This window comes from Ostrinia furnacalis, unplaced genomic scaffold (assembly GCF_004193835.3).
Source record: "Ostrinia furnacalis isolate ACB-3 unplaced genomic scaffold, ASM419383v2 OfSCF2637, whole genome shotgun sequence".
In the NCBI taxonomy this organism is placed as follows: Eukaryota; Metazoa; Arthropoda; class Insecta; order Lepidoptera; family Crambidae; genus Ostrinia; species Ostrinia furnacalis.
The window spans coordinates 125,108-146,608 of NW_021132876.1; the positions used below are offsets into that span (position 1 = coordinate 125,108).

General features: G+C 36.4%; 2 protein-coding genes across 2 annotated transcripts; one reads left to right on the forward strand and one right to left on the reverse strand.

Annotated features, from left to right (window-relative positions):
- The first annotated feature begins 1,378 nt into the window (after positions 1-1,378).
- Positions 1,379-3,272, forward strand: frc (UDP-sugar transporter UST74c fringe connection). The gene has a single exon (XM_028309168.1). The coding sequence runs from the start codon at positions 1,620-1,622 to the stop codon at positions 2,607-2,609; it is 990 nt and encodes a 329-aa protein (XP_028164969.1). The 5' UTR covers positions 1,379-1,619; the 3' UTR covers positions 2,610-3,272.
- A 10,687-nt stretch (positions 3,273-13,959) lies between these two features.
- On the reverse strand, positions 13,960-16,715 carry LOC114356083 (lysosomal-trafficking regulator-like). Its single transcript, XM_028309167.1, has 3 exons — positions 16,700-16,715; positions 15,122-15,291; positions 13,960-14,402 (listed from the first exon to the last, which is right to left on the reverse strand). Exons 1-3 carry the CDS (start codon positions 16,713-16,715, stop codon positions 14,121-14,123), a joined length of 468 nt encoding a protein of 155 aa, XP_028164968.1. The 3' UTR covers positions 13,960-14,120.
- Between the last annotated feature and the right edge of the window lie 4,786 nt (positions 16,716-21,501).

Consider the following 21,501-nt stretch of genomic DNA (forward strand, 5'->3'; position numbering starts at 1 on the left):
CCGGGATTCCACCAATCTTAGTTAGACTTAGATATTTAACAGAAAAGTTTTATGTTAAGATTTTAAGTAATAAAATGTACTTTAATTTGTATTACAACAATTGTCTTTTGCAATGTGAGCATTTAAATGAACTAAAAGAAATTTGTAAATGCATAGACCATAGGGTAAATTGGGATCTAAGTACATTAGAAATTCAGACTAAGATACCAATGGTTTGCTTGAAGAAAGTTAATAACAACTATGAGTTTGTCCAATTTGTAAATAGCGAAAAGGTTCGGCATCGGAAGATATACACAGACGGTTCTAAAACTGAGGAAAACACTAAAGCAGCGTATTATGATTCAAGAGTTAAGTTTGGGAGATGTTTTACACTTGATAAGAACGCATCAATTTTCACAGCGGAAGCCTATGCAATATATACTGCATTGCAATATATTGGAGGAATAAGAGATGAGAATACTTTCTTGATTGTTACCGACTCCTTGAGTGTCCTCACTTGTCTTCAAAACACTCATATTCATTACAAGACCAACATCTACATAACGAAAATAAGAGAAATATTATTGAATAATGATTGCAAGCAAATAGAGTTTATGTGGGTCCCCTCGCATTCTGGGATTACTGGCAATGAAATAGTGGACAGATTGATGAAGATAGAAAGTCCATATAGTGGCGATTCACGGTATCCAGCGCCCCCTGTACCCATCTCAGACTATGACTCCATCTTGAAAACCCGTATGTTCGATAATTGGCATGAAGAGTGGAATATCACTAAATTAACCAAAGGAAAATGGTATGGACAAATACAACAGAAACTTCCAAGAAAACCATGGTACTGCAAGTCGCAAAGTTCTACCTCAAGAAGTTTCATCACTACAATGAATCGCTTACGACTTGGACACGCAAAATTTCCAACCCACCTTAAACGGATTAAAATGGTCACTACAGATAAATGTGAATTTTGCCAGGCAGATGCGGCAGACTTAGACCATCTTATTCTTCAGTGCCCAGCCTTTAATTTGGAAAGGCTTCTGCTAGTGGATGGCTTACTGAAGATCTATCAAGAAGATGAAAATATTCCCCGCCTCTTGCCATCCATACTAGCGAATGAAAAGACGTACCCACATATTTACCAGTACATTGTAAATACACATATAAATTTATGAAGACATTTCAACTAAGATACAGAAGAACAGAAATCCATTGAAAACACTCAGAAAGTACTCATGAATGAAAATACAAAGAAAGAAATAACTCACTAAAGAATTGGCCGTAAGGACACTATCCGAAGCCGTTAAATCTGTTCAAAAAAAAAAAAAAAATGCCTGGCTGTCTGTCAGTCAGTCACCGCACCAGCCAGTCAAAGAATTTTTGTTTCGTTTGTTGGTGCGTGATTGAAACTTGGCATGCGGTGTATTTATTTAAGTTTTAATTAATTAAATAGTCTCCGATTAGAAGAAATTATTAGTGGCCATGAAACCTCAGTAAGTGTAAATAATTATTGATCATAAAAATGGTAGAATCGTGACATATTTTGTGACGTGTTTATATCTGTAATAATCATGATCGTTTAACTCGTGTAGTTTGTTTCGCAAATTACGTGTAACAGTGATAAAACGATGTCGGGACACAGTATCCACGATGAGGCAGATGCCGACCGAGCCCAGATGATGAAGAAGATCTTCAGTGCAGTGTTTTATGCACTTGCCTCTTTCATGATAACTGTGGTGAATAAAACAGTGCTAACAACTTACGAGTTTCCCTCATACCAAGCATTGGGTCTGGGACAGATGGTGGCTACGATATCAGTGTTGTGGTGTGGCCGATACATGTCTGTAGTGCATTTTCCTCCTCTGGATAGTGGTATAGCGCGGCGTATTTGGCCTCTGCCACTCATCTACTTGGGCAACATGGCTACAGGCTTAGGTGGAACCAAAGAACTCAGCCTGCCAATGTTCACAGCTCTTCGCAGATTCAGTATTTTGATGACTATGCTTGGTGAAAGATTTGTACTTGGAGTGCGAGCATCCTGGCCAGTGCAAGCCAGTGTGTTGGCCATGGTTGGCGGCGCCCTACTAGCAGCTGCCGACGATGTGACTTTCTCAATTTCGGGCTACACTTTTGTATTACTTAATGATGCATTTACTGCTGCTAACGGTGTTTACATGAAGAAAAAGCTAGACTCCAAAGATCTAGGTAAATATGGACTGATGTACTACAATGCCCTATTCATGATTGTTCCTGCATCCTTAGTGGCTTGGTGGACTGGGGACCTGGAACGTGCTGCTGCCTATGAGAACTGGGATGATGTGTTATTCCTAACACAATTTCTGTTGTCTTGTGTCATGGGTTTTGTTCTATCCTACAGTGTGATGTTGTGCACCCAGCACAATAGTGCCCTGACCACAACAATCATTGGATGTCTGAAAAATATCCTAGTTACTTATTTGGGAATGGTCATAGGTGGAGATTATGTATTCTCATTATTGAATTTTATTGGCCTCAACATAAGTGTATTTGCAAGTCTCCTATACACTTTTGTCACATTTAAGCGCAAACCATCACCAGCATACCAGCCTGTTAATATAGTGAAAATAGATACTGTATAGCAGTGCCTCAGACGTAACCCTCAGTGGTCTACCTACTATGTGTAGTGTCGAACTTTGCTACCAAAGAAGACTGTAATTGTAATTTATGGTGTTGTGAACACTCCATGATAGTTATCATGTAGAATACAGAACTGTCATAATAATTATACTTAATTATTACAATAATGTGTACATAAGAGAACTGAATAATGTGTATTATTCAATACAAATGTATTTAGTTTGCAATGTATGATCCTAAAATGATTAATTTATTAGTGATGCAACGATTATGAATAATTATAGTTTATGTAAAAAAGGTATAAGGTACTTGGTAGTCATGTCATTCATGGCAATGAATGCAGAGATATATATTTTTAATTAACTGTTTCAATGTGACCTCCACGATTTGCGGTTAATTTTAATTGCAACTCATATAATATGACATTTACCAATAGGCACCTAAGTATATTGACTATGCAGTGATTTTTATTGTTGTCTTGTATAGATTTAAGTTACTTAGTAGGTAGTAAAATAGCGTTATTATAGGCATACTTGTTCTCAAGTTACACTTGTTGCATCACTGATACTAATCATAAAATATCTAAGTTTTCTAATAGAATGTACCATTGTAAGTTATCAAGGTAACTTTCTTGAGGATGACTGTAGTAAGTTACTAAATATTTTTTGGCTATGTAGTCTTAAATGTAGTTTTAATTTGTCTTCCGAAAATTCTTTACTCTTTATTTCAATAGCATATTTAAATAATTTATTTAAAAGTTATACTATAGATAGATAGAATATAGAAATATGTTCGAAATTACTTAATTTTACAATGCCAATTACCAAATGATGGCTAAACATTCACTGAAATTCATTAACTTTAAAACCTTAGATTAATAAAACCTAGATAGATAGTCAGTGCACGAAAGGTGAGGCAGATTTTAGTAAGCCAGAATGGCTTACTCGTAAACGTCACATGAACTGTCAAAGTGAAAAATTGGTAAACACGTCCGACGACTTTTAATTAATTAAGACGGTTTGTGCTGTGAAAGGGTGTCTAAATACATCAGAAAAACTGAAGAAAGTGACCAGTGTTACATTTCATAAATAAGTACAACGATTCGACGCGTATTTTGCTTAAATTTGGCTTTCAAAAATTAAATATGGGAATGATACCAGTAACAAGAAAATTTATTTCCCAATTGTTCGCCGTACAAATACACTTCCTTTTTTATGAAATCGAGACTTTTCAGTCGATTTATCTTATTGTAATTAGGTAGGTACTTTGAATTCAATAAATAAGTAAGTACATGATGCGTTTTGTTTTTGTTAGGTAGTATAAAATAATTAAAAACGTATTAAAAATTTCCCTACTTTCGGGAAAATCGCCTTCACTGTCTACACTCCCCAACAAAATTGACACTAATGACATAAGATTTTTGCCTCACTCTTGACGAAGCGTTTGTATGAAGACTATCCATCTAGGTTTTATTAATCTAAGTTTAAAACCATGATCAGTTTTACTGTTAATTAAGTTATAAAATGAGCAATTTGTAACTAACAAGAAATTTAATTTCAGTTTTTGTGATAGTTGTCCAAGTCATAAAAGAACAAACAAGGTACCTACAAACTTTAAAAATTGTTATCATGAAACAAGCTGACTTCGTAACATTTTAACAACTATTATTAATATTATCTACCCAGGACTTATCAGCTGAGGTAGTAATTAAGTTACTTAAAGCTGCTTTAATGTAGGCAACTACTGAAATGATACAACTAAGCAACTGTAAAATTGATATTCCCAGTAGCTGGTTGACTGATAAATAAGCAAAAGAAAAGTTCAATTATTTTACAAGCAGTGTGATGTGTGACGTATTGGCTCGATGTCTAGAAGGTTTTTATCACGACGCATTAAATCAGCCTATTACCATTTAGTCATGCTCAAGTAAATAGCGCAAAAACTATAAAAGTTAACTTCTTCGTTACCCGTTCATACTACCTAAGTGCTATCAAATACCTACCAATAAGTAAAATGTCCCAAAAAATCTTCAAACCAACGCGATCAGCCCGCGAGCGCGATGGCGATGGCGATCAGACATAAAGGTCGAACCATTAGACGGTGCAAAACGGACTAAAGCCTTAGATTAATAAAGACTAAAGATTAAAAGCAAACAAACCTACTAATTACCCATTTAACAAAAATCCGGAATCAAAATTTGACAGCACCATTCTTCAAATCGCGAAGCCTTGAGGTCAAGGTGCCGTACCTATACAAAATCTTCGTGCAAAGTAAACGTGACGCAATATCAAATAAAGTAAATTCCAATTATACTTCGTGATTTCGTCATTTTTACACACTGGGTTGAAATCGCGCATGGGATACCTGGAGAGACAAAAAAGACGAGAAGAAAGAGTGTTCCAAGAGTAATTTACTAATTAATCGCAAATTCACTATGCAATATATTATTTGCCTGTGGCTTGGCATACAATATGATAGGCCAGGCCCCCAAATAATTTCTCCGAAGCCTCTGAAGGTCTGAAAAGAGCAACACAAGACCAATCTTTGTGGTGCCTTTATCCAGTAGTGGATGTCTTTTGGTTGAAAAGAGAATACATACCATATTGAGACTTAAATATTTAAACATAGCTTAGAAAAGCTTGTTATTATTATCTACATCAACATTAGTTATTTTGTGAGATTCCAATCAAGCGACTGTTAAAGCCCGAATTCTAGATAAGGCCATCGATGAGACTTATTAAGATAAAAGCAAGATAGTAATCTGTCTAGAAATATGCATGTTCATTTTTGTTGTTACAATTATTAATGCAATCAGTTATCTGAATCAATTACTGAATGCAATGATACTTCAATAACTCATGTCTTGCTTAGTAACTGCAAGTTATTTTAAGATTGTGTTGGTAACCCTACTTACACGCGTACATTTAAGCTCATCTAATTGCATTACAAGGTAATAATTAAGTAATAACTAACTTAATCGCGCGGCTTTGCCCTCGTGAGGTTCGGTCTGCCACAAAAACTATCGTGCTCGCGTCCTTCCAAAACCCGGAATATAAGCAAACTTTACTATATTTTTGAATCTCAAACTGTCTCTAATACAAAATTTATCTAAATCGGTTTAACGTGAAAAGTTAACAGATTTGATTATACCTACTACCTGCTTGCCTATGATTAATGAACGTTTACATCACCGTCCGTGTCAAGTTTTTCTACCATGTTATCGAATAACTAATACCTTTGGTAACAAACATACTTATAGTGCACAGCAACTTTATGTTCCTTTTATTAATCGGTGTACCTATATCCTTATCGCATAATTAAACTACCTACCTATATGAGTACTTCTAAGAACAATTAGGTATGTGTGCGCTATAGTATCTTACTGTAATAATACACTGTACTAACGTTTCATAGTACATAGTGTACGGGAAAAAACATCTGCAACTTTGTTTTCGGTACATCAAATACTTATAGTGGATGTGCACTTTTTATTTCTCATATAAAAATAGTACTTTAACGGGTTTATATGAATCAATATTATCTTAATGTAATTTCCAAAATATTTTTTTCTGTGCAAATTTTTCACAATTATGTTCGTGTATGACGATGACTATATTGCATTAACTCTACAAGCCCTAACTTAACTTGACCTTAATTAGTCATATAAGTATGTGGTTTCCGGACCACCTTTCGGGAACCGCTGCTCTAGTCTACACTTGTAGTGTTGAGTTGGTGTAGTTAGAGAGCGTGTAGAGTTACGCCCGTTTTCGATAACGATACTTGCTTAAGTGAAGCACCAAATCGAACGCACAGCGTTGAATAGAGCTCTGTGATTAGTTCATGTGTCACCCTGTGCGTGTGTGCGTCCACGCGCACTGTGAGACCTCATAGTAATGTTTGTTAATATGGGCGTTAGAATCTTGGCTCTACTTCTTTTTGATAGTGCAAACTGCAACCTGTAATGGTCTTGTCTTTGCAACATTTTACATAAAAATATTTTGCTGAGATTCTATAGCTTTGATTAAAAACTGTGCTTGCTAAAGATACTAAAATAGTTCGATTGCTGTCTGACCCGATTTTGACTCAGATTATTAGTTTTGGTACCAGGTTCTTTGACCGTGTTACCTTCAGACAAATAAAGAAAAGATCAATCTAAACGGACCCTAATGTTCACTTCGCTTAAAGGATGAACGCGTTTATATACCTCACTTCAGACTTCAAATTTATTAAATTACTCTGAGCGGTCGCGTTCTGTCCCGCAGGTTCATCATTTGTATTTTATCTTGAAAATAAAATGAAGCGTTTGTGGCGAATTTGTGTAGGCTACCATACCTACCTAGACTTGACAAAATATTTTTACTCTTACTTCTTATTGTCAGAAAAATTCACCTCACTTCTTTAAATGCGGAACACAGGTGTTAAAATTTATGTGTGTATACCTTCATGGTACAGACACAAAGCAAACAAAGAGGTCGACACATGCTACACAAACATATTTTAACGTTTAATATTAAATATTATACAATTTTAAATTTTAAGAAGTAGCTATGTACAAACAAAATACAAATTACGACGCGAAGCGATTTCAGAACTAAAACGGTCACGATTAGAACTTTGTCTAAGGGGCATTATCCAGATGGTAACCCTGATGTGGCGGATGCATCGATGCAATTTTGCTGCCTGACAAATAGAATTATGATGCACACGAATCATATTAAATAGACACCGTCTCTATTCAATAAATATAATCAGCCTATTATCGTCCCCTCGCACCGTTTACTCTTGGGTAGGACGTGTAGATGATTGAATGTAAACTGGCGTGTTGATCTTTTTAACAATTGGACTCGCATGGTCATTCGTTTGTCTTTTATAGTCCCCGTAGACTGCAGTTTTGTTCGCCCGATATCATGGACGTAGAAAAAAGATTTTTCTTAAATCTTACGTTGTCATAAAATATTCTATGTGATCAAAATTAACTGGTAAAGAATTTAATTATAGAATTTAAGGTTAATTGCGAAAAACTAAACGAGCAATAGTTTTACAAGCAGCAGTAATTGCGTAACATCTGCATTGTATTTACTAATATGTGAACATAATAGATTGTGATTATTATTTAGGACTACACACTTACATTGATGTAACTGAATGTGTGGTATGAGTATAGTTTATTTATAAATGGAGACCGCGTCTCTTCAAACTTGCAGATGCAAGGTTATTTGTAGACTTATCTAAAATATCAAGAATACTTATTTTTCGACTCGTGTAATGGATGTTTTAAGTACCTTATCATAATTAACTAGTTTATCAAAACACATTCTTCATTTGTAGTACTTACGATTTTAAGAAGATAATCTATTGTGCTGTTTCATGTATTGTTTAAATAAAATACGTCATTACAAATCATTAATCATGATTTTATTAGATAAATTTATTAAATTATAAATAATAGTCTATAAATAAGTTGATTTTGGTTGGAAAGTGCGTGGGTAATGAATAGATAATATCTGTCTTGTAAATGGTATCATATCAATTAAATTGCTTATAATACATTGATAAGATAATACCACTGCAGTAAAGTAGTGTAGTGATCAAACTTTATTGCGCTGCTTCTTCTCAGCACTGGCCCATTTATTGTCCCGAAGCAGTGGTAGGGTTAATATTGGGACGTGTAAAAGTGCTTTTTAAAAGCCTATTTGCAAAAATAAATGAGTTTTATGAGTTTTTTTAAGACAATTTTATCGACGAAAATACTTCAAATCTTGACTTAAGGAAGAGGTGAATACTAAAAATTAAACACTTATACAGAGTGTTAGGTAAATTAGCCGACACTAGTCCATGTTAACATGGGCATATAAATGGTATACAGTGTGAGTCACGTTAAAGTGTACATATGAAAATAGATGAAACTAGACCTATTTTTATCGACAAAAAAGAGGTCAAAAAATTTTTGAGATTTTTTTTTAATTTTTTATACAATTTTTTTTCTTCCAATTACTTATTGTAAAGAAAACATAATAACTTTTAAACTAAGCGGTATATCTTGATAAAATAAAAACAGTAATAATGCTAAATAACAGGCAATACTAAAAAAATACATAAAATACACAAGAAAGGCCAACCAATAATAAAAAAAATATACTTTTTGAAAAAAATCCGCTTAAAAATTCGTGTTTTTTTGGTTATTTGATAAATTTCTCCAAAAAATGCCCCTATAACCGGTAGTTTTTATTACTTTGTATTATTCTCTATCGTATTACCTTCGTAAAACGAAAAATCGCATGTCTCTATCCCTATCACAACGTTTGCAATGATGGTTTGAACTAAGCCTCTCCGGGCGCGCCATTCAACGCTTCGTTAACAACAAAACTGAAAATGGCTCTAGATTTGTAATTTTGATAAAGACAAGTTAGATTTCAAATAAAAACAAAAGATTTCGAAGTAAAATAAGCATTTTAGTAAAAATTAAAATTGTCTCTACCTGTAGCGGAGAATAATGTTGTGGCAGGCCTTTGTTCAAACGATCATAGCAAATGTTGTGATAGGGATAGAGACATGCGATTTTTGGTTTTACAAAGATAATACGATAGAAAATAATAAAAAGTAATAAAAACCATCTGTTATAGGGGCATTTTTTGGAGAAATTTATAAAATAACCAAAAAAACACGAATTTTTAAGCAGATTTTATTCAAAAAGTATATTTTTTTATTATTTGTTGGCCTTTTTTGTGTATTTTATGTATTTTTTAGTATTGCCTGTTATTTAGCATTATTACTGTTTTTATTTTATCAGGATCTACCGCTTTGTTTAAAAGTTACTACGTTTTCTTTACAATAAGTAATTGGAAGAAAAAAAATTCTATAAAAATACACTTTAACGTGACTCACACTGTATAATAAATTTTATAAAATCCGATTTGTATGAAAATTAAAATAATTAAAATGAAGATATCAATTTTCTGATTTCACCATACCATTTATATACCCATGTTAACACGGGCTTGTGTCGGCTCATATACCCATTTACCTAACACCGTGTATAAACCTGAAGATTTGAAGTATTTTCGTCGATACAATTGTCCATAGATCACGCACACTACATGCCCGGACACACTGTATAATAAAATTATGTATCTATAGCCTGACCAGGAACATAAAAACCCTCGCCATGTTGCGGAAAACTAATGGTACTAATTTCTTTTAATGGCAACAGTAACTGAAAACTTCATTGACATGTCACCTTGCATGTCAGTCTATTGGTGAATTAAATTGCTAAAATATTTTTATAGTCGTGAAAGAAAAGTGGTTCACGATGTGTTAATGTATTTGTCGAAGAGAAATACTAAGGGTTCGGACAATATTTTCATTGAATAATGTTTCCGACAAAGGTTGTCAAATTGACTGACATGTTTATCGTATAGTACAGTCCACTATGAAAATTAGCTGTAGTCTGTTTCAACTACCTATTTTAAAGTTTTTTGTCACTTTCTAAGTTTTGAATTTTATGGAATTGGGAAAGAAGTACCGAGTTTGAAGCGTTCATGAGCAGACATTGCAGTTGAATATTCATGTTCTGAATTTGATTATTGATGAATAATAAAATAAATCCTACTAGCTCGATTGATGGTTTCATTTAATTTATTTAAACCAGGTTATCTTTAATAATATTTTTCGTTAATTTATGAAAATATCAAATTAGCCCGTAATCCTGAATCCTGATACATAAATTTAGCCTATTAATTTAACACATGTACGACTGTACTCAGTGTTGCACTATCAAATGCAATTGAAGCGCCTCTGTGCCAGGGTTTTTATGTTCCTGGTCAGGCTATACTGTTGTTATCCATATTGACTGACATGTACCTTTGTTTTGTAACAAATCCTAGATGATGAACGGTCATGTTTAATTATGTTTTTCGGTAAATTATTATAGTAGTGAGAAAAATAACAATTGGCTGCTCCGAGTGTGCGATCTGGAGCCTAAACCAGGGCTACGCTGCACTGTATGCTTCTAAATTAATGTCACGTCGCACAAAATTTTCGGTATGTTAGGTAAAAAGTTAAAATGCATTTTTGAAATTATTTTATTATAGATATTTAGTAGAGTATTTAGAGGGGGCCTTACTAATGAAAAGGTACAACACGCATGTTTAATTACTTTAACATTGCATTATAAACATGCGTGTAACTTTCTTACAGTAAGGGGTAGTAAATTTTGTCGTTGCAATTTTATCTTTGATTTGTGTGGTGTGCAGCAACAAAAAGTAATATCTACATGTGTACTAAATTACATTACCTACATATACCTACTTATTACTTACATAATATTGCCTAGTCTACGAGCTGAAAGACATAAGTAGTATTTTTAGTATGAAGTTCATTGAATCTAATAAAAAGTTTATTTATACATGTATTTTAGACGTATACATTGTTTCTTATATTTTAAGGACAAGTGACTATTTTATGTGCTGTTTATAAATGTTATAGGATGATTCAAAAAGTGGTTAGGTAAGTGGTGTTATCTTACTTTACTACACTCGTATGCTATAATTTTTTAGGCTTTCCTCTATTAAATACTATACAGTGTGTCCGGGCTTGTAGTGATCAAACTTTAATGGCGTAATCTATGGACAATTTTATCGATGAAAATACTTCAAATTTGGGGCTTGACCTATTTGTCGCAAAATTACGAGGATTTAAGTTTTTAATTTTTAGTTTTCACCTCTTCCTTCAAAAACAAGTGAAAACGTGGGTAACTTAACATTAATAAGCGAATATTTGATATCATGTGATAGTCAATAAAATTATCTATTAGCAGAAGTAGAAAACGGACACAAGTTTCATACATTTTATGGAAGTAAGAATGGATTGAACTAGAAAAAGACATGATTTTTTTCACTTCTTTTTCAGTTATTTGCCAACACAAGAAAAACCAGGTCGTTAAAGTATGTTTTATTTGCATTGTATTATTAGTATTTGAGCTATTCTACAAAACGAATGTAAATTTATTAGTCTACGTCTATTAGTTTCGACGTAATTGTTGAACAAAGATACCTCTTCCCACCCGGTTCCATAGCGCTGCTAACATGCGAAAATGCACTGCCTGAAAGAATCAGACAACCTATTCCGACGTGCTATGGAACCGGCTGGGAAGGGGTATCTTTGTTCAACAATTACGTCGAAACTAATAGACGTAGACTAATAAATTTACATTCGTTTTGTAGAATAGCTCAAATACTAATAATACAATGCAAATAAAACATACTTTAACGACCTGGTTTTTCTTGTGTTGGCAAATAACTGAAAAAGAAGTGAAAAAAATCATGTCTTTTTCTAGTCCAATCCATTCTTACTTCCATAAAATGTATGAAACTTGTGTCCGTTTTCTACTTCTGCTAATATATAATTTTATTGACTATCGCATGATATCAAATATTCGCTTATTAATGTTAAGTTACCCACGTTTTCACTTGTTTTTGAAGGAAGAGGTGAAAACTAAAAATTAAAAACTTAAATCTTCGTAATTTTGCGACAAATGGGTCAAGCCCCAAATTTGAAGTATTTTCATCGATAAAATTGTCCATAGATTACGCCATTAAAGTTTGATCAATACAAGCCCGGACACACTGTATTATCATGATTAAACAAAACATACCTTCATGGGTGCAGAGGTATGATGTATTTACTATTTTAAAAATTATGCGGATTAGCTAGATGGATAAACATTTTTTTATTCTTCAAATTGTAAATTGACTCGGTCTTGCGCGCCCTCTACAGGAAGTGTTGTGGTGTGATAATGTTTAAATGTTAAGACAGAAGAATTACTTAGTTATTTCAAAAATATCTAAGTTAATGAGTTTTTATTTCACAACATACTTTACATTCAATCGCAAAGTGCCACGGCAAAAGCCCGGTAGGCTGCACAGTGCACACTTAAGTAATTTCATAAAACCGACAGCTTTCCGACTGAAAGCTTTAATTGCCGAACTAATGAAATAACTCAGTGCCTCATGACTATGTTTTCAATACGATACTTAGCAGTGTCTGCAAATAGTTATACCTAAAAGGTTATTTTAATGGCTGTTTTTAAAAATAATGCAATAGCAAATGCAATGCAGTATTAATTTGTAATTTAGAGCAATCAATATTCTAAAAGTGTGGTATAAGTATGTAGGCTGGCCTACTATACTCTCGACCACAGTTCCAGCTATCCCTTTCCGTTTTTTCTCTCGCTTTCATCAAATAGCTAAAATTCTTTGCGTTAGAACGAGACGACATGACCGGAAATGGGTATTTAGCTGGAATTGTGGCCCATAGTACCTATACATCTGAAAATTGATGTAAATTTTACGTTAACTTATTTAACCTGGTGACAAACTGGGTAGAGTATTTACGTTATCATTGATAATTTTGGCTGATGGTCTTCACAAAGGAAAAATATTACTGAATGTTAGGTTAATTTTCACTCTTAGCCAATCCTTTGTACAAGTAATTTAGTATTTAATAAATTCAGTGACGTTACTTACTGCACACATTGTATAGTTATCAATTTTAGTGGATCCATCTTCCAACCCAGTGGTGAAAGCTTAAAACCCCAAGCAGTGATGATTGTAGATCTACTTTGGTACATAACATCAATTTTAACTAAAGACCGTCCCTCGTGATCATGACAGTCTTGTGATCTAAAGGCTGTGGAATTCATTTGGCTATTTTATTAGTTCCTTTAAAACATTAGATTACTGTTTTTGAAATATTTTTATAATCGTGTAAATTCCAAATTATTGTCTTTTTAACGCATTTAACTTAGTTCTAGAGTCGCCATATTATTATTATTTTGTTGTAATGTGAATTTTTTTCAATAAATTATCATCATTGTATGAAGTTTATTTATTTGTACCTTTTCTTCCTAAAATCCACATTTATTTCCCTCCCTCCAAATTACAGACTCCAGAATATTGTAACTTACATACTTAATACCTTGTCTTTTTTTTTCATAGTGTTGCAAATTATCGCACTTTGGACATAATAGCTAACTAAGATAGCTAGTTCTTTTCTCAAAGGAAAAAATAAGTATAAATAATATATGTACAGGGTGTTAGGTAAATGGGTATATGAGCCGACACTAGCCCATGTTAACATGGGCATATAAATGGCAAATAAATGATATCAAATTTCTGACTTCGCCATACCATTTATATGCCCATGTTAACATGGGCTAGTGTCGGCTCATATACCCATTTACCTAACACCCTGTATACAGGGTGGACCAGAAAGACGTACGATTTTGAAAGCTGCATAGCTTCAGATCGGTACTCGTGGGTATTTGTAGTTTGTAGTTCACGTCAGGGATTGGTAGAACGGAGCGTTTCACCGGAGAACGCCGTACATTACAAAAAACATCTTTACTTAACGTCAAGTAGGATTGCAATCAAATACTTGCCTCAATTAAAATGCAAAATTGGAAAGTTTGCTATAGTACGTAATAAGATAATGTCTCACCCGCAGCAGGTGGTGTCCTACGTGGCACTTGGGGCTGGCGAGCACGACGAGCAGCATGTCGAGTGTGGGCGGCGTGCAGGCGCGCGTCCAGCCCGCCGCCTGCTGCAGCTGTAGGCTACACTCACCCGCAGCAGGTGGTGTCCCACGTGGCACTTGGGGCTGGCGAGCACGACGAGCAGCATGTCGAGTGTGGGCGGCGCCAGCGCGGCGGCGTGCAGGCGCGCGTCCAGCCCGGCCGCACGCAGCAGCAGCCGCAGCGCCGCCGCCTGCTCCGTCGGGGACCCGTCCAGCTCCACCACCTACGGACACGTTACACGTTATCGTTCATTCGTGGCCGCCCGCGACTTCGTACGCGTGGATCCCGTTTTACCAGCACAAGGGTTGAATTTTGCAAAATCCCGTCTTAGTGAGCACCTACGTTCTAATAGGAAGAACCATGCAAAATTTGAGACTCCTACATGCAGTTACTAGTGAGTCACTAGTGAGATTTCGTGATGAGTGAGTCAGTCAATCGGTGACTTTTCGCTTTTGAAGACATCGATTTCAGCCAAATCACGTTCACTGCTGGATAAAGTCCTCCCCCAAGAATTTCTAGATCGACCGGTCCTGCGCTGCCCGCATCCGACCACGGGCCAGAAAACGAAGTGTGGGCAGGCCTCCACTAGGAGGACCAACGATCTGAAGGTCGCGGGAAGTACCTGGTCCTGGATGCAGCAAAGTTATAACTTCACTAAATACTCATAATGGCAAAGAGTAAAGAATGCAACGTATGGTACAAATTTTCCAATTCTTCACTCTGTATATTTCCACAGTCGATAAGACCGGCAACGTCTGATATCTGCAGTGTGAACAGCTCTTGAAATAGTTCTTGAAAGTAGCCGCTAGGGGCGCTGTACAATCTGTCATACATTTAATGTCATTTTTTTACGTAGTCACTAGCGAGCACACGTAACGTAAACTCATGGTAAGCACACTGACGTAAAATCGGCCGATAGCTCGCTTCTGGTGTCCGACTTACCCTGGCGTAGAGGTAGAGCAGCACCTCGGGCCCGCCCAGCGCGTGCAGGGCGGGCGCGAGCCCCTCGTGGCGGCTGGGCAGCGCCGCGCCCGCCCACGCCACGCCCACCGCCTCGGGCGCGCCGCCCGCGCCGCCCAGCGACCCGCCGCCCGACACGCGGCTGCCGAACACTGATGGAAACAATCAACTAATGAGGGCTATCGTTTTTATACTTAACAGTTGGCACCCCTGGCGATTGACAGGACCTTACTCTACAGTGGCGCCATCTTGATGAGTGCAAATGCGATAGTCCTCCTACAACTTTAGCGCTCACCAGTTGGTGAGTTGGTGCCACTTCTTCGCTACTAGCAAGTGACAGGACCTTAAACTACAGTGGCGCTAACTGGTGAGCGCTAAAACGATAGCCCTCATTAGTTCAGTTTAACTAATTCAGTGCAACTAATTACACGCAAGGTAGAGATACCTACCATATAACGGCTTCGGCCGTTTGGTGTAGTGGTTCGAAACGGACTACTATTCCGGAGGTAGCGGGTTCGATTCCCGCACAGTACAAACATTTGTGTGCATGAACATATTTGTTTGTATTGGACTGGGTGTTTTCTATGTATAATAAGTATGTATTTACAAAAAAAAGTATTTAAGTATGTTTATATCCGTTGTCTAGTACCCATAGTACAAGCTTTGCTTAGTTTGGGACTAGAAGCGCAGTGTTAAATGTCTAAGGATATTTATTTATACAGACTTGTTTTACTACATCACCATACTACATCATCACCGAATCAGTGCCTGAGGTATGGAAGCGGCACGGGAGGGGTGTTTTTGTGACGTCAGCAAGATTTGTATGCTCTGTCACGTCATAAAATGTCAATGTCACACCTCCCGTGCCGCTCGCATACCTCAGGCACTGGCTGAGTTAAGAGCTAAACCTATAATATAACTTAAATATCTGATCTGATTTTAACATAACACCGCCCGTCAGCGAACATTATAAAAGTTCGGTCAAACCAACACGCTCAGCCTGCGTCCGGTGTAGCGTGCACGGTGGCGATCACTGAAAGTTGTTCACACTGCCGCGTTAGCCAAATCAGCCATTTTAAAATCAGAAACCTCAAAATAACAAGCGCGATCTGATCGCCACCGCCGCGCGTGCAGATGCTGCGTCAATGTGAACACGTCGCTATAAATTCATACACGACGTTTGATCGCCACCGTGCACGCCATCGCGCTCACTGAACGCATTGGTTTGGCCGAAGCATAAAACATTATTGCTGCGCTTATTTGTGGTTCTCTTTGCAAAATAGAACACAGATGTTTTATTTTTATAGCTTTTTCATGGATTCTGTGGATACAAAAGTATTCCCGTAAGCGAATTTCAAAACGCCAACATGGGGTCCAAAGTTCACACGAAAAGTCGCACAACACTCGAAACGCTCACTTTCTGTTTTGATGTATTTATCACTTCACTAAACCTTAGGGCACTAAATAATCCTAGATTGTACACTAAAAACTGTATTAATTAAATTAAACAAGAAATTAAAAACCAGTAAAACAGATCGACCACGTTTTCCGTTCAACTACCTTCCACGGAATACATTCTCTTCTAACCGTTTAAAACCACTAACGACCGTCGGCGTATACTTCCGTTTCCGGTTGAAATTGTTTTTAATAATTCAGATTCTGATCACAAACAATATGTTCCCTTAAATTAGAAATTTATTAAATAGTTATTCATAATTAATAAGGAATTTAGTTATTCTTTATTTAAATGTTTTAACAAATATAATATTAAAAATAAAACGAGACTTGAATGTCGTCCATATCCGGTAGGCGTCGTTTTTGTATTTTATGTTAATTATTAATAGTATTTTATGTTAATTAAATGGAAAATGTATTTCATTAAGAATTTAAAATACATTTTAGTGGATGTTTTAAAAAATAATATTTTAATTAAATAGGAGTTAATTATGGATGCTAAAATAAAAATTATGCCTACTTACGGAGCAATCACGTGGCGTAATGGCGGCGCTTATTAAAAGGTTTTTTTTTATAGAAACTAAATACAATTTTAAACAAGTCAACTAGAAATCTTACGTAGTTATAGAAGAAATTTTGTAAACCTAGTTTGCTTTAAAACCAATTTTAATTGTAAGAATATTTAAAAAAAAAAGATGATTTCAATCCAGGGTAATTATAGGACATGCAAATAGCGAAGAGTGTGTCAACGATTATGATGCGATTGTAAAATAATGTAATACATAAAAATGAATCCCTTTCTTTAATTTTTTTTTGTGTCTAATATTGTCAGGAGAATGTTGTTATGTAAAAAATTCTAAGAAATTGAGTAAATTTAAAGGTCATATTATTTTTTCTTATGACTGGGAAACGTCTTTCGGGACAGCTAGTCGTAGCAGGCCTGTTCATCTCCGCGAGTTTACATCGAAAACAAAACACGCACGATTGCCCCCTACAAGAGTACTATTCGACAAGGCCTCACATACGAGCGAACATTGACTCATGCACGCGTATTCTTGTGTATGATGGAAAAAAATAAAGAAAATGGTGTACTAAATACTGTGCAGTATTTAACTGACTAAATAANGAGTCGCCGAGTTGAGGACAAAAAGAGGAACCATCCGAAGGGCCTTTAATAACATCTGCCCTCTTCCAGAACTTTGAAGCCTTCTTCAGCAGCCTTCAACCCGGGGAGCATGTCGCGGACCGGTCTTGACGCACGGGAGGAGACGTGCGGGAGGAATCCCACCACCACGAGCAGCGCGCCGTCCGCCGAGCGCGCCACACACTCGAAAAAAATAAAGAAAACGACAAAATGTTATTTTTTTCATGAATTCTCTTATTTTTTAATACTTTTACATAAATTATACAGCAACTAAGTAAACAAAACCCAGCAAATGCATCAAATTATTTTAATTTGGGCAGTACTTACATCAATTTGACCTATGTTTTTTCCAAAAGTATGGTGTAAAATTAGTGTAACTGTCAAAAGTACAAAAATACATTGGTGTAACTGCAATTTATTTCCTTAACTAAGACATATTAGATAATTCTTTTTATTTAATCGAAAACCGCGTAGAATTCTAAGCATTTCTGTAAAAACAGATCCAAAAAAGGTTAAATAGGAAAAAAGTTATGTCCGATTTAAGACGAAAAAAAACTTTAAACGGCTCTACTGAAAAACTGTATTTTGTCAGTTACCCCAAGTGAACCTGCAACTGACGATATGATTTTTTCCGTGTTAATGAACGTTCGTTCGTTCGTTTCAGCAGAAAGACGTCCACTGCTGGACAAAGGCCTCCCCCAAGGATTTCCACAAAGTCCTGCGCCGCTTGCATCCAGGTACCTCCCGCGACCTTCACCAGATCGTCGGTCCACCTAGTGGGAAGCCTGCGCACGCTACGTCTTCCAGCTCGTGGTCGCTACTCAAGAACTTTTCTGCCCCAGCGGTCATCAGCTCTTCGAGCTATGTGCCCTGCCCACTGCCACTTGATTTTAGCGATTTTGCGGGCTATGTCAGTCACTCTGGTTCTCCTACGGATCTCCTCATTACTGATTCGATCACGCAGGAAAACTCCGAGCATAGCACGCTCCATCGCTCTTTGGGTGACTTTGAGCCTTCTTATGAGGCCCATAGTAAGCGACCACGCCTCAGATCCGTACATCATCACTGGCAACACACACTGGTCAAATATTTTTTACTTGAGACACTGCGGTATTTCAGACGTGAGAATTTCGCGAAGCTTCCCAAACGCTGCCCAGCCGGCCAGTTAATGAACACCATGACGTATTTTATTGTGAAAAGTTTTTATTTAATTGTTTTTATGGATTTTTTTATCCACAACGAGGAAGCTCTTGGCCTGTATCTCACCTGATGGTAAGTGACGATCAGGCCAAAGGTGGAAGCGAGCTTCGCCTGGAATCCTCAACCACGGAGGAACTGGCTATCCTACCTCTAACTGCCGGTACACAATAATGCTGTTAACATTGTTGTTATGGCGACAGACTTAGGTAAGATGGTGGTAGCTAGCCAGGCGGACTTAGAACCCTACCACCAACCAAACCGAACAGAAAAATCTGCCCCCACTGGGAATCGAACATGGGACCTCTGCGTCTGAAGCAGGTGGTCTAGACCACTAGACCACAGAGGCGGTTAAAGAAGAAAGAGAAGAATTTTTAACAATTTGTAATTTTGTTTTTAATCAAACAATGTTTCTAATTTATTAAATGAGAAGATTGAGAAGCGTAAATAAATCAGTGTGGATTAAAATTACTACAAATATTTTACGGTAGTTATTATGTTAAGATTTTTTAAAAGTACCTACTGTCACCTAGTTAGTTAAATTGTATAATATCATGTTGCACTCAACTTTACCATACAATTTCGAAAATATTTAGGCAATATTTTAGTAAATCAAATATTGAGTTTACTTATAATAGCATAATTTCGTTCGCACGCATTTTGTGTTAAAAATTAATACAATAAGCTACGCAGGTGCCCGCGGCGGGCGCACGCCGCGGGCGTGCATTACGTGATCCTGTTTTATCGAAATCGTCCCGTTATGTGTATTTTTTCTCAAAATGTACTAATTTTAGTAAAAAGGTAATTAACTTAATCTTCAGAAAACTATTTCTAGGACAATGGTCTTTAAAAAGTCCTAAGTAAATCTACAAATACTTTATTTACTTTGCAACACTTAAATAATACTTCATCTATACTATTTAGTATTAAGTGAGCATACAAAAAATCTTAATTTAGTAAAATAAGACTTTTTTAACTTAAGCTAAGAATAACTTAAGACCAAATTCTCTAAAGAATAGGTACTTAACTTGGTTTTGGGTGTTCTTAATTTGCTTAAGTAGCTCTCGATGAAGAATATAAAGTCTTAAGGAAAAAAATCTCTATTCTAAGTTAATTTGGTTTTAGCTTAAGTGTTAGATAGAGTTAAAACAAGTAAGATTTTGCCATTAATACCAATTGCTACTTGGGAAGCTTAAATGACTGGACTAACACCATGGGGTTCGTTCGTTCGTTTCAGCCAAATGACGTCCACTGCTGGACAAAGGTTTTCCACAAAGAACGGTCCTGCGCTGCCCGCATCCAGGCTCTTCCCGCGACCTTTACCAGATCGTCGGTCCACCTAGTAGGAGGCCTGCCCACGCTACGTCTTCCAGCCCGTGGTCGCCACTCGAGAACTTTCCTGCCCCATCGGCCATCGTCTCTACGAGCTATGTGCCCCGCCCACTGCCATTTGATTTTAGCAATTCTGCTAGCTATGTCGGTTACTTCGTCGTTACTAGTTCTCCTGCGGATCTCATTTCTGATTCGATCACACAGGGAAACTCCGAGCATAGCCCGCTCCATCGCCCTTTGGGTGACCTTGAGCCTTATTATGACTTATACCTTGAGCCTTATTATGGCTCATACCAGATGAAAAAAATCATCCCCACTTTACATGTAAGCTTAGTGGGAGCTACGCTAATTTGATTTTTCCAAATTTTATTTTACCACTTTGTCGGAGTGATTAATATAGAGGTACATATCTCTACAAAAAATTACACCTCTACTGCCAATAGTTTCCAAGCAAAACCTCGGACAGACAGATGACGAAACTATAAGGGTTCCTTGTCAGGACTACTTACGGAACCCTAAAAATGGGGAATTACCTACTGGCCCACACCATTATGGGCACACACAATGTTCATAAGTATGTACAAAAACCCCAGCAAAATCTGTTTTTTCCTAATAACTTTAAAACTAAAATTTGAACGAATTTTGCTATTAGTGGACAAATTTCTGCTCACGATGGACTAATTATCTGCTATACTCTCGACTCTCTAAAGCACAACATTTATAAAAAATTTGCTGCGGTAATGCACTCAAATAATTTTAGTAAGTGGCGGTGCTGTTAGTGGTGGGTACCATTAAAAAGTCAAATGAAGAAACGCCAAGTGGCATATTGATACATTGGAACTATGAACTATCAACCCAGTATTTGGCGCCCTCCTGTAGGTAAATGTCATCCGCGCTGGAATGTGGCTCTATCCATATCTGTGGGCTCTCCCTTGCAATCACCCGCACACCCCTTCCGCGTTATGACCCTAAGTGAGCCACTTTTTTTTATTGATTTTTGTTTTTATTTATTTTTTTCCGAAATATGACCTGAAAACTAATTCTTTTGTCTCACGTGTTTTCAACCGCTTTTTTATTTGTTATTAATATCTAATATGTCTTTATTCAATTAAAATAAATTTCAGATCCAGATAATGATTGGATAGCTAGTTACGAACCGCCTAATTTTAACAAAAGTACAAACCACGATAAATAATTCTAAAAAATTAAATACATAATTGAAAAAAATTAAGGT